The sequence below is a fragment of the Octopus sinensis genome, linkage group LG15, assembly GCF_006345805.1.
Source record: "Octopus sinensis linkage group LG15, ASM634580v1, whole genome shotgun sequence".
Taxonomy (NCBI): Eukaryota; Metazoa; Mollusca; class Cephalopoda; order Octopoda; family Octopodidae; genus Octopus; species Octopus sinensis.
Window position 1 is genome coordinate 41,887,758 of NC_043011.1, and position 15,145 is coordinate 41,902,902.

Sequence of the window (15,145 nt, forward strand, 5' to 3'; positions counted from 1 at the left end):
TCTCAGATATTTAAAACTCATAATGGTCTTACCTGACCCTTTAGTAATTCCACAATTCACCATCCCTGGATTGGAACTTCTTTACTGACTGCAAAATGGTGAAGCACTGAGCTGGCCTTGGTAGGATTTGAACCCAGCGCGTGGAGGGTTGGAACAAATACTGTCAGGCATTTTAGACAATACTCTAACAACTTTGTCAGTTCACTCCCTTAGTTATTTTATATTGACCTCCAGTATTTTACTGGTACTTAATTTTATCAGTGTCAGAAGGGTAAGAAGTAAAACTCAACCTGGGTGAGATTTGAACTCAGAACATGCATATTCTTTGTCCAACACTCAACCAGTTCAGCCATTGAGCCATCCATCCACCCACCTGTTGTATATTAATTAATTTATTTACTCTCATTTCAGGGAAATATTGGAGATCTTGGTAAACTACTGATGCAGGGTAGTTTTCAAGTGTGGACAGAACACAAAAACAAAATCCGAGATTTCAGGTTCAAGCCAATGGCACGACATATATTTCTTTATGAAAAGGCAGTGCTTCTGTGTAAAAGGAAGGATGATAACCAAAGTTCTTCAAATGCTGTATATATTTTCAAGAACATGCTAAAGGTAGGTATTTTTTCTTGTCTGGCTCTAACCTGACCCCAACCATTACCACTCACATTAACATCCATGTCTCTTTGATTTTGGCTACTGTCATTATTGTTGATGTTTTTTAGCCCCAGGTCAGCCTTGACCAAACAGATACACAATAAAAGTGCATAGAAATCAAGAAAGGTGCATCTGTGCTGAGAAAAATGAATCACAAATTTTATGCATACATTGGAGTTGTAAAGTTTCTTTGGTTGCGTCAAGGATATGGCTACCTCACTTGTGTTAGTGTCAGGCTAAACACGCCCAGTACACTCTGTGAAATGTAAGGTCCTGAGGTCTTGTTGAAAACATAATACCTCGGTAGTGCTGGTGCTAAGAAAACGGCACTCAGTACATTCTGCAAAATGGTTTGTGTCTGAAAGGACATCCAGCCATATGAATCAAGCCAAAAGTTGCTTTCAAATTTTGACACAAGGCCAGCAAGTTCGTGAAGGGTATAAGTCGATGACATCAACCCCAGTACACAACTGGTACTTACTTTATTCAACCTGAAAAGATGAAAGGCAAAATCCCCCTTGGCAGTATTTGAAACTGAACCAAAAATTAAACACAAGTAAGATGAGTTCTCCTAAACCTTCTAGGTGTGTAGTACCCCTGAATATTTGCTGATTCTGATAATCCGTTCACCCCATGCCAGCATGGGAAAATGAATGACATCGTTGCTATTGTTTATAGCTGTATTCATTTTGAGACACACCATTAAAAGCTGGGCTGTAAGCCAGGAGATGATAAACAGTAATTTGGCCACTTCTGCTGACCTACCAATGGAAGGGTGTTTATGGTTGAGGGTTGAAACATCAGATAATTTTTGGACATCATTTCATGACGTCAACTCATCCTGGTTGAAACTCCATTTGCTTTGGTGAGTGGAAAAGAAGACCTTCTTCTAAAGTGTTATTAACAAAACACACAGACACACACACTTTTACTCATTGATCTGATTTCATAGGAAACCCTCTCACTTTTACTAACCTGTCCCAGAAATGTCCTTCTCATCCATCCTCCTTGTTGAAATAGTAAAGAAAACATTATTATTATTATTATTATTATTTATTTCCACTTGAAAAGAGAAGTGAAGATGTAGAGGGAAGTGCTGCTTCCCAGTGAATTTGAGAAAAAATGGATGACTGTGGCAAAAATGGTTAGAGTGAATGACCCTACTGTAAATATGTGCCTGTAGATTGGAGAGCAGGGGAGAGGGCTTGTACCTGTGGTGGTCAGGGTAATCTTGGATCTGTAGGATTCCTTTATTGGCCCTAGTTGGGAGTTACTCCTGTATCAGGAGGACTGCATCTTTCATGTTATCCCATGCATTGTGTACCATGGATACTTTTGGAGTAAAGATTGTTTGCCAACATAACATGGCAGACCTGGTTTAGAACAAATGTTGCTGCAATTTAGCCCCAGGAAACATTGTCTCCTGCTGGCTATACGAAATGATCTGTGTCCTTATATTTTCAAAGAAAGGAAACTAGCACCCCCACTCAGCTCAAAACAATATTTCAAAACAATGTCTCCTGGGGCCTAAATTACAGCAACATTCGTCCTAAACCAGGACTGTCACATTATGTTGGCAAACAATCTTTACTCCAAAGTACTGTTGCTCAATATCTCTCGTTGTGAGATTTGAAAATAGTAATTTCCTAATGGATACTTTTGTCGCATTTCACTGTAATTTCCAATTCTTTCTCCTTGTCCTTTATGTAAATCCCTGCATAAACTGTTTTCTGTCCTTGCTATGTCCCCCTTGTCAATACCTCCATGGCTAATAAAAGAAATTATTATTATTATTATTTGTAGATGTCTCTTGTGGGATTAACAGAAAGTGTAAAAGGGGACAAAAAGAAATTCGAACTGTGGTTACGAGGCAGGGAAGAGGTTTATATCATTCAGGTGAGTTCCTTACATATCCTTTTCCATAATATTCTTGTTGTTCGTGATCAGTGAGATATTATGATCAAAAGCCAATCCAGCTGTGACCATCTTATTCTTTGATTTTCAGACATAGCACATCTTAGATCAGATTATTTAATATTATTTCTTTTTTTTTTTTTTTGAGAATAGGAAGGAATTTGAATAAAATTTGGTTGTTATTTCTAGCAGATTACATGATCACATAGAGGCTCCTTCATTGGTTTGATGTTATTTTTATTATTGTTGTTGTGCTTGTATGTGTGTGTGTGTTTGTGTATATGTACTATAACTGAGCAAAACTGTATTAACCCTTTCGTTACCATATTTATTTTGAGATGCCCTGTGTTTCTTCTAATTATTTTAAATATAACAAAGAATTTAGTAAAATAACATCATTATCATTGAGCTAGTGTTAAGAACATAAATTGTGACTAAGGTTTGGTGGAAGATTTGAATTCAAAACTTATGGAAACAAGACATTTATACTAAAGAGCCAGAGCCGGTTTCAGCCAGATTGGTAACGAAAGGGTTAAGGAAACATCAATTTCAGTCCTCCCTGTGGTGCATCATGGGTAGCCAGCTGACCTCACTGGTCTCGGTTGGTTGCAGTTTTCTCTGCATCCAACCATGTTACATTGGTCTTTTCTCTCATGTCAGTTCTGAACGTTCTGTGTCACATACTGTTACGTCTTCCTCCCTCTCTCCCCACACTCATTCCAATGATGTCCATTTGGAAGTTTGTTTTAGAACGGTCTTGTTCTGGCAGCTGGAGTATGAGACCTGCTACTTTTAACCTTTTAACTGGTCGTATCTGGTCCATTTATTCTACCTGTTTTATCTTCAAACTGACTGGATCCAGCTTTTCACACCTATCCTACAATGTTATTCTAAAAATAAACAATCACATCATCGAAATCTCAAAGCTCTGAGATAAAGTAAGATTATTCCAAAAGAATGTGAATGGACAGGTATTATATTTCACAGAGTAATATGAATTCGAAAGGGTCATTCTTTGTTCTGTGATGATTTCATTTAGTGGTGTTGTATTGGTTCTCTTTAGAGTGTTGTCATTGGTTACATGGTCTTGCCAGTATGTTGTCAGAATCCTTCCCAAGCATCTTTGGTAGAACACATCTAGTTTTCTCTTGATTTTCATTGTATTCTTACATGTTTCACTGGCAGAGAGCACTGTTTGTATGCTATTATGAGTATAAATTATGCTATTATGAGTATAAAAACAGATCTTTGTGTGTAAACCAATGGTGTCGGAGAACCAGATGGTGCACCTTTTTTGGAATACATCCACGTCTTTGCCAATTCCATGGTTGATGTTACTCTCAATATTGCCATTGTTACTGATGGTGCTACCCAGGTGAATCTGTCAACTCTCACAATACTTCACTGATTGGTCTTTTAGATTGTCGTTCTATGATAGTCATCATTTGTAATGTCATAGGGTTTTGTCATCTTCAGTGAGCAAGACAATGTCATCAGAGAAGTCCAGGTCTTTCAGTTTAGTCTAATTATGTTTTATTTGAGGTATAAATAGATAATAAATAGATATAAATAGATATATCGGCATCTGAGCATTTTCATGGTTTTGTACCAGAAAATAAACAAAAAACTATCATATGTTTAAGACTGTTGTTGTGTGTTTTTAAGTTTTGTTGTCATTGGGAACTCCTCTCTGCTGATGACCTGGTTCTCATAGCTGATGACACTGAAAACAAATGCCATAGTCAGAAACCAAATCTAGCACCGAGTGACCTCAAAATAAACCTAGCAAAGACTGAAGTTTTGGTTGGCAGAAAGAAGACTGATTCTTCCGCCATTGAAGAAATGGCTGTGCTTAATATCCAGAAAGGCAGGTGGTAGGAATTCTGTATAGTGATGTACTCAGTGTAAACTGTAGACACACAGGAGGTGTCGACAGGTTCACAACCAGGTAAACTGTGAAGTTAGCTTTATGGGTGACAGGTGCACAAAAGTAGTTCACAATTAAAGTACATGTCAAACGAATTAATTCAAATACTTGGGGAAGGTTTCTTAGGAAGCATTGAACGTTTTATTTTTTTGTTACCATGGTAACCCAATTAGCAATAGCTGTAGGAGTGGGTGTGCTGCAATTATATTAACAAGAATAAGGTAAGAACAGGTCAGTGAATTTATTGCCTCATCAGGTGACGAGGATCTCCTTTCTCAGAGTGAAGGGTAGAATGTATGATGCCTGCATATGGACTGTATTGCTGCAGTGTTGCAAAATGTAGATATTGGATGGCAAGGATTCAGAAAAGGCAGAAATGAAATTAAGTGAGCATACTCAGCTGGATAAGTATTCTCTGGTAGATAAACATGCCCAGCAGGATGAGCATCCACTAGTAGATGAGTCTACTCAGCTAGGTAAGTATATTTCACCAGGTACTCTGCTAGATGACTGTCTGAGCTGGATGAGCGTACTCTGCTAGATGGGTGTGTCCAGCCGGTTGAGTATACCTTTACTAGATGAATGTGCTCAATTAAGTGAGCATGCACCACCAGTTGTGTAATTTTTGTTGTGAATAAAATTATCAGAGTTTAGCAATTTATTTGGAGCTAAAACATCATTCCAGCAATAGTATGACTTTCTTAGAGTTATATGTGTGTGTTTGTGTGAGTATATATATATATATATAATTTTAATATTTCTATTATATGTAATTTTCTAGATGGTGTAATTTAATTGTTTATTTTGAATTGATAAAAGGTGTTTTTTTCTAATTTATATATATATATATATATATATATATATATAAATGAGAAAAAAACACCTTTTATCAATTCAAAATAAACAATTAAATTACACCATCTAGAAAATTACATATAATAGAAATATTAATATATATATATATATGTATGTATATAATGTATATGTATGTATACATATGCACTCATACACACACATACATACATGTGAGTGTTTGTGTATGCATATATAAATATGTTTTATTTGTATTTATTATTTGCAGGCTCCAAGTATAGAGGTGAAAGATATTTGGGTTAAAGAAATAAAAAATGTTCTCCTTAACCAGTTTGATCAGCTAAGAGGTAAGTGCTGGTTCACCGTGCAACGAAATATTCAGTGGTAGTGGTCACTTTTGGATTTTCCTGCGGCTTTTTTCTTTGCAAACTCAAAGCACAAACATTGAAGATAATTCATAAGACGTTTCCACTTTGAAAGATTTTTATGGAAGTTCCCTATGGAAGCAATGACTTGATGGATGGATGGATGGAGGGATGGATGGAGGGATGGACAGACAGACGGACAGATGGAAAGGAGAAAGGGAGTGATGGGTGAATGGACAAATGCATGGAGTGAGAACACAGATGGATAACGAGATAGAGGTATATATATATATATATATATATATATATATATATATATATATATATATATATATATATATATATACACACACACAATACATACATATATATATATATATATGGCAAATCGTTAGGAAGGAGAAACACAAAAAAGAAAGAGGAAAGCAAAGGACCACTGATGAGGTCACAGAAGTGTGACAAAAGGACTCTAGCCGAAATACAACAATTAATATAAAATAAACTGAAGCAAGTGAACACCAAATATATAGTGTGTGTTTTCATTGGCTAAACTGGCAACGTGACCATCCCCAAATACAACAATATATATATAATTATGTTATATTTATATATATATATATATAGTTATGTTAGATTCTTTTAGGAACCTGGTAGAGTACAATATAAAGAATTACCCAGTAGTATTGGTGGTATTATTATTCACTTCCATGTTTAAGTTTGGGCATTTGTCATGTAAACTTGGAAGTATACGATAATACTCCAATTTCTCTAATTTTATGTGTGAATATATATATATATTATATATATATATATATATATAATATATATATATATATACTAGCAGTATCGCCCGGCGTTGCTCGGGTTTGTAAGGGAAATAACTATATAAGCATTTTTAGAGAGTTACTTCCCTTATAGATGCCAATTCGGGCTTTCTTAGCCATTTCTGTTTTAGTGTCTTCAAGCCATGAAGTCGTTGTTCTAAAAGAACGCTGGTCTCCTTGACAACGCTTTACAACGTTGATTTCCTTACACTCCCTTCCCCACAGCTTCACGAGGGAGGGAAGAAGGGGGAGAAGCAAACAGGTGCAGGTGTGACCATGGATGCCAACTCCGCCGCCATCGACACACGAAAAATTATGCATTAAAATGGAATAAAAAATGATGTTAAATTATTTTTTAAATCGTAGATTCATCGTAGACGTGCGCTAATAGCCAGACGGGCTCGATATGAATTACGACTATAAGATACCCGAATTTGGTTAAACTGCACCGCAAAATGTGGGAGTAGTTAGGAATCTAAATCGAAGGGGACAGACACTCACACAACTACAGTTTTATATATATAGATATATATATATACACACACACACACACACACTTAAATATTGTATAATTATAAACATAATTATAATCAGGGGTCAGCTAACTGCTTCACCATACACTGAATTTAGAAATTAATTAATTAATTAATTCTACTCTTTTATTATTATATATATATATAATAATAAAAATTTAAATAATATATGCATATATACATACGTACATATATGTGCATACTTACATCTATACATATATATATATATATATATATATATATATATATATATATGCATATATATGCATATGTAGGCACAAGACGTCACGAAATGTGTACAACAAAAAATAAAAAGTACAAACACATGGAATATGAACTATTTCTTCTAACAATGAAAGACACAAATGGAAAACAAGACAAACAACATAAAGAATGACCCTTTATCAGTTGTTGGCTGTCTTTCTACTCTCGTATTTCAAGCATATATGTATATGTGTATATATATATATTAATGGTTATCGCCAAACTAATATGTCAGTCCATAAATATAAGACTAAAGCTGTCGCTGATTATCTCCAAGAGGCCATCACCTCTAGCTAGCTATATGACACACGAACCTGCGTCCATTACAACCTTCGAATAGGTGTGTCATATAGCTAGCTAGAGGCGATGGCCTCTTGGAGCTAATCAGCGACAGCTTTAGTCTTATAATTATGGACTGCCATATTAGTTTGGCGATAACTATTAATATCCAGTAACGCTGCCGTAATCTCCTTTAGAGAGACTTAGTAATTTTAATATTTCTATTATTGAAAACAAGTGGATGTATTCCACTGTAACTAGGTAAATAAAATCTTCGAACAAACGGTCGGTAGCGACACCTGCTGGGTCTGACTACACTGCATTGATAAAGGGCAACAACCCTGAAACATGTCTGCAGATGTCTGACCAGCAAGGGGAAGCGGCTGACCTCCCCTGTTCGAAGGCTGTAATGGACGCAGATTCGTGTGTCATATAGCTAGCTAGAGGCGATGGCCTCTTGGAGCTAATTAGCGACAGCTTTAGTCTTATATTTATGGACTGGCATATTAGTTTGGCGATAACTATTGATATCCAGTAACGCTGCCGTAATCTCCTTTAGAGAGATTTAGTAATTTTTATATTTATATATATATCAATAATAATAAAGGGTAAAATTAATTAATTAATTAGTAATTAATAATTCTACCAAGTAGTGTTCGGCATGTTAAAAGGACCATTTACGGTAAACTTAAACATTACTTTATATAATTATATAATTTAGAAATAGCAGCCAAAGAACTTAGCTATTTCTTCTACTATACTACATTGTCTGGGAGATTCTTCTTATAGTAGAAGAAATAGCTAAGTTCTTGGCTGCTATTTCTAAAAGTTCGGTATGTGGCAAAGCAAATTCTTTTTGCTGAACCCTAATTATAATTATATTCATAATTATATAAAGTAATATATATATATATATATATATATATATATATATATATATATATATATATATATATATGTATATGATGATGAGGATGTGGGTGGCAGTCTCACTCTATTCTATTTTATTCTGAAACCTCAGATTTTTTCACTTTTTACTAAATTTACAGACACTTAAGCACTCTCTTGGACTTAATGCATTTTGGAGAAGAGAAACTTGCTGAATTCCAGGGTTACAAAAGAGAGGTCTTTTGTTTGGAAAAGAAAATATTTCCATGTTCAGTGAATCATACAGGACGATTCTGGCCAACTCTAACCAACATGGAAGAATATGTCATGGGGGAGGGAGGGGGGCAGGGAACAATGTAAAGGATGAGGGTGACAAGGGTGTTGATGATTGAAACAGTGATGATAATAACAATGATGATGATGATGATGATGATGCGGATGATGTCAGTGACTGCGTGGTGATGAGAGAGTGGATGAAAGTGATGACGATGACAATGATGGTACCGATGACGAAGTTTATGGTGATGACGATAACATGACAGTGATCATATCAAGGGCAATGGTGATGATGATGATGATGATGATGAAAAGGGACAATGATGACAATAAGGATAATATGGTGATGATAATGTTTATTGTAATGATGAAATAATAATATGATGATGATGATGATGATGGTGTGTTGTGTTGACAATCATACAGATATGATGATAAAGCTCATGATGATGGTGACGACAAGATGAAGATGATAATGGGGTGTAATGACGATGACAACAGTAAGGATGATGGTAAGGATGGTAACATGATGATGATGATGATTATAATTATTATTATTATTATTATTATTATTATTCTGAAGGTAATGACAATAACGATGATGATGATGAAATAATATGATGATTATGACAGTGATGATAGTGCTAATGAGGGGTTGTTATGGCAATGTTGACGATGATGATGATGACAGTGATAACCATGATAATGATTGTGATGAGGCTATGATGATGATGATGATGATGAAACAGAATGGTGACCATGACAGTAATTATGTTGATGATGATGATGATGATAATGACGATGATTCTGGTTTGTCACTACCCTCAATAATAATGCTTTCTAAGGTTGTCACAAAGTCACAAATTTAGAATGGGGATGATGATGGTCAAAGCCAATAACCTGGTCCCTCCACCTCCCCAGTATTCAACTGGTACCGACCTTGAAATGATGAGAGGCAAGTTTTACCTCAGCGGGATTGAACCCAACCCAGAATGTAGGTGACTGTAACTAAATACCATCAGGCATTTTGTCCAACATTTTAACAATTCTGCTAATCCACTACCCAAATACTAATAACAACAACAGCAACATCTAACATTGTTGTTGTTGTTGTTTTTGTTATTGTTGTTGTTATTATTATTTGGTAATGTGTGGATTGGCAGAATCATTGGAATGTCAAACAAAATGTCTGCGAGTATTTGTTCTGGTTCTTTACATTCCGAGTTCAAATTCTGCCAAGGTCAACTTGCCTTTACATCCTTTAACGGTCAACAAAATAAGTACCAGTCATGTACTGGGGGGGGGGGGTTGATGGCACTGGCTAACACCCTCCCTACACAGACTACTGGCCTTGTGCCTTAATTGGAAACAAATTATTATTATTATTATTATTATTATTATTAATATTATTATTATTATTATTATTATTATTATTATTAATTATAAATATTTTCATTACAATGTCACAAAACGTAAATAGAAATGTCTTAATGTGAACATTATTATCTTCAATGTCAAAAGAGTTCCAAACCGTCAACATTTATTCTTCCGTAGTTTTTGTTTGTACCTGGCACTCATATTTCCCCAGTCGATGTACCCTGTCAATATACATACACCCTGCTGATATATATACACCCTGCTAATATGTACCCTGCTAATATGTGCCCTGCTGTTTCTATTTAGCCCCCTACCAACCCCTATCCACATACATGGTTAGTATTAAGAATTCCTTCGTTCGTCACATTGTCCCTTGGCCATGATGCATGAAGGCAGTTGACTCCCCCACCCCGGCCTGTTTCAACTAATGATGCAGGCCCCTAGGGATAAGAATTTAGGTTTGTGCAACAATCCGGGACACCATCCAGTTGCAGGATATCAAAGTGAGAGAGTACAAGATACAACTAGAGAGCAAGTCCACCATGTGGAGGGGTCTGGATGGAGAAGAAGAGGAGGGAAGTGGGGATAATGATGATGATGATAACGACAATACCAATAGCAACGACGATGATGATGATGATGATAATGATGATGATGATGATAACTCAGAATAAAGTGTATTTTTTTATGAAGTAAAAAGCTGATTTGCTAAAGTAATTGGTGTAAAAATGGATACCATTTTCTGGTGTCACAGAGTTTACAAGGAAGGAAAATTCTAAAGAATTTATCCCTAGAGTTGTTATTTTTTTTAGTATATTTCTAACAACATTGCTATTATTATTATTATCAGATGAATGAATCTACAACACAGGCACTCTTCCCAGAATCTCAGAATCCTTCACTAAATTTTGCAAGCACTGTAATCTGCTCTACTCCACATTGGTCAATGAATTTAGTGGCATTTGGAGGGGGGGGTAGAGAAAAAAGTTGGTGAAAAGAAAAGACAAGAATCAACAGTCCCCACCCTCCCCTCGTCTTACCCCCATGCCCTAACACCCTTATCCGTTTCCCAAATAAATAAATAAAAGACTGGCAGCCAGGAAGGGTCTTGAAGTGTTGTTGTTGCACTGATGTTGTTTTCCTCACTACACAGTTCACCGATTGAGTCATTGTCGCTATGGAAGTAGATCCCAAGAAGATTTGACCAGAATGGGGAGATTCTCAGAATCTATGGAGGGAAGGTAAGATTTTTTTGGATTTGGATTGATTTTGGTCAAAAATTATTTTGGAACAAACCTCTTTTCCTTGGCTCTAGCTTTTTGTTTTATTTTTGTTCTTTTTTTTTTCTTATTCTGTTTGCAAGAATCTTGATGTGAACTTGTATGTTGAAATGATACCCCCACCCCTTTTTTTTGTTTTTCCTTTTGTTTCTTGTTTATTCCATCTTTGGTTTTCTTTTCTCTATCATTATTTATTTATTTCTGTTCTGTGCCCTTCTTCAACACACACTGGCTGGGGTGTTAAAGTCCTTGACGATTGTCAACAGGGTTACAAGTTCAAAACCTAACAACGACAGTAACCAATAGCAACCGTTGTGGACATGTGACCTCCAAATAAGGGACATAACTCTACTTTCCCCAGTTTACTGACTCAAATAGAGCAGGTTCTACTTTGTCATTATTTAGCCCTAGCTCAGCTCTATATGAGCAGACACATGATCAAAGGCATTCCAGCTGTGACCATCCTGTTGTTTGGTATAGTAGGGAGTACATGGTCTTACACCGATATGATTCAAGGAAGATTTATCTGCTATAATGATTTCAAATTTTGGCACAAGGCCAGCAATTTTGAGGGGAGGGGTTAATTGATATCATAAACCTCAGCACTTGATAGACATATTTATAGACCCCGAAAGGATGAAAGGCAAAGTTAACCTCAGCAGAATTTGAACTCAAAACATAATGATTTGCAAGAAATCTTGCATAGCATGTTGTCTGATATGCAGAACATTCTGTCAATTCACCACCCTTCATAATAGTTTAAAATTTTGGCACAAAGCCTGTCATTTTAAGGGGAGGGGGAAGTTGTTTAGACCGACCCTAGTGTTCAACTGGTACTTTACTTTATCAACCTTGAAAGGAAGAAAGGTAAAGGTGACCTTGACAGGGTTTGAACTCAGAATGTAAACAAGTCGAAAGAAATGTCACTTAGCATTTTGTCCAGCATACACTTGATTCTATCTGCTGACCACTGCTATAATCCAGCAGATTAACCCTTTCGTTACTGTATTTATTTTGAGATGCTCTGTGATTCTTTCAATTACTTTAAATATAACAAAGAATTTAGTAAAATAACTTAGTTATCATTCAGCTAGTGTTAGGAACATAAATTGTGACTAAGGTTTGGTGAAAGATTTAATTCAGAACTTATGAAAACAAGATATTTGTATTCAGAGCCAAAGCTGGTTTCAGCTGGGTTGGTGCCAAAAGTTATTAAGTGAGCATCAGGGTAAACTTAAACCCTGAACATCCTATACTCAAAGCATCTCCTCACACTCAGAACATATACTTACTCTCAACAACAATCTTAAAATAAAAGTCAGCAGTTGGTTTTCCTTTTTTTTTTCATACAGACTTAATTGGAAAGAGGTGGGGTTAGATCTCTCTCCTCCTTCACTTTCAAAGGCCTCTATGTGCCAGCCAAACTGCTAGAAATAGTAGCTAAATTGCTTGTAAACCACACTCTACCCTGCTGAATAAAAGAAGGCTGCATTAGGCTGTGTGGTCCTAGTTACACCTAAACAGACAGGATGATCTCTGCTGGAATGTCTTTAAATCATAGGTTAGTGGGATCAAATTTAAACTGGGGCTAAACAATAGCAACAACTATAACACAATGAAGAAAAGAAAGAAAGAAAGACAGAAGAGATTCATGAAGATTGTTCCTCTAAGGACTCTCTTGTAGTCAGTTCTATTGTGTGTGCATATATGTGTGTGTGTGTGTGTGTGTGTGTGTGCGTATACGTGTGCTGTCCTTTGTTTCTTTGTCATGTGGTCATATCTAAAATAACCATTTGCGGTCAGTGATAATAAACCCATCTCTTGTTACACCATCACTACCATCACCACCTTCATCATAGTCATTATCATTATCATCATCACCATCATCATCTTAATTATCATCATCATTGCTATTACACTCGTCATCATCATCATCATCATCCTCTCCATTGTTACAGCCATCATAATCACCTTCCTTGTTACCCTGGTCACCATTATCATCATCAACATCATCATCATCAATTTCTTTGCCGTTGTCATCATAATTATTGCTGTCATTAGCATCAATATCATTGTCATCATCATTTTTATTATTATCATCATTGTTGTCATCATTATCATCGTCGTCGTCGTCGTCATCATCATTATTATCATCTACTTCATCTTCAACATCATCTACATCACCATCATCATCACTGATGTAATCCTCCTTCTCCTCCACATCACCATCATCATCACCGCCATCACCACCATCATCATCACCGCCATCACCACCATCATCATCATCACCACCATTATCATCATCACCACCATCATCAACACAAGAGATGGATGACCACCACCAGCAAAAATTTTCTTTGATGCTTCTGTTAATCCCAGTCAATCTGGGTAGGATTAGCTTTAATTTGTTGTCTAGAGGGTTAGGATTTGGATTAGGGGTAACAGGGAGTTGGTGACGAATGAAATAAGGTGGGTAGGCAAGGCTTTTCCTCTCTAATTATGTTGGTAATCTTATTTTTGTGGTTGTTTATATTATAGTTAATCGGTTTGTTTTTAGTTTACTCTTTTACTCTTTTACTTGTTTCAGTCATTTGACTGCAGCCATGCTGGAGTACCACCTTTAGTCGAGCAAATCGACCCCGGGACTTATTCTTTGTAAGCCCAGTACTTATTCTATCGGTCTCCTTTGCCGAACCGCTAAGTGACGGGGACGCAAACACACCAGCATCGGTTGTCAAGCAATGCTAGGGGGACAAACACAAACACACATATATATATATACATATATACGACAGGCTTCTTTCAGTTTCCGTCTACCAAATCCACTCACAAGGCATTGGTCGGCCCGGGGCTATAGCAGAAGATACTTGCCCAAGATGCCACGCAGTGGGACTGAACCCGGAACCATGTGGTTGGTTAGCAAGCTACTTACCACACAGCCACTCCTTTTGTTTTACTTCTTTTTTTACCTGGAAGGAGATGTGTTGGGTTTCAATTCCAATTCTTTTCATCGTACATATATATAACCACATATAAAAAGACACATACACACACATTCATATATATCTACATATGTATGGATACATGCACACACACACACACACAAAGATACATATCATTCTTTTATTTGTTTACTTCTTTCAGTCATTTGACTGTGACCATGCTAGAGCATGCCTTTAGTCGAGCAAATCAACCCCAGGACTTATTCTTTGTAAACGTAGTACTTATTCTATCAGTGTCTTTTGCCGAACCACTAAGTTACAGGGACGTAAATACACCAGCATGCACACACATAGATACATACATATATATATACATATATATATATATATAACTGGCTTCTTTCAGTTTCCATCTACCAAATCCACTCACAAGATTTTGGTCTGCCCAAGACTATAGTAGAAGGCACTTGGCTAAGGTGCCATGCAGTGGGACTGAACCGAGAACCATGTGGTTGGTAAGCAAGCTTCTTACCACACAACCACTCTTGTACCTATATATATATATATATATATATATATATATATATATATATATATATATATATATATATATATATATATATATATATAATATATATATATATATATATGTATGTTTTAGGAAGTTAAAAGCTATGGCCAGTCATAAAGCGACCATTGGTTTCACACCTATAAAGCACTTAGCAGTATAGGCAACTCATTGAACTCAAATGGTTGAAGGTTCATACCCTTTCAGTCTGAAGGGTCACCTATACTGCTAAGTGCTT

At 36.2% G+C, this 15,145-nt stretch overlaps 1 protein-coding gene across 21 annotated transcripts in view; it reads left to right on the forward strand.

Annotated features, from left to right (window-relative positions):
- Positions 1-15,145, forward strand: part of LOC115219718 (guanine nucleotide exchange factor DBS) — a 387,397-nt gene that overhangs the window by 330,492 nt on the left and 41,760 nt on the right. For all 21 annotated transcript variants that reach the window (XR_005002229.1, XR_005002230.1, XR_005002231.1 and 18 more), the window contains 4 exons: positions 412-615; positions 2,461-2,553; positions 5,580-5,658; positions 11,271-11,358. Coding sequence is in view for 18 of the 21 variants with exons in the window: in XM_036509664.1 (XP_036365557.1) it covers positions 412-615; positions 2,461-2,553; positions 5,580-5,658; positions 11,271-11,358 (464 nt within the window). In the remaining 3 variants the exon portion in view is untranslated. The remainder of the gene's footprint in view (positions 1-411; positions 616-2,460; positions 2,554-5,579; positions 5,659-11,270; positions 11,359-15,145) is intronic.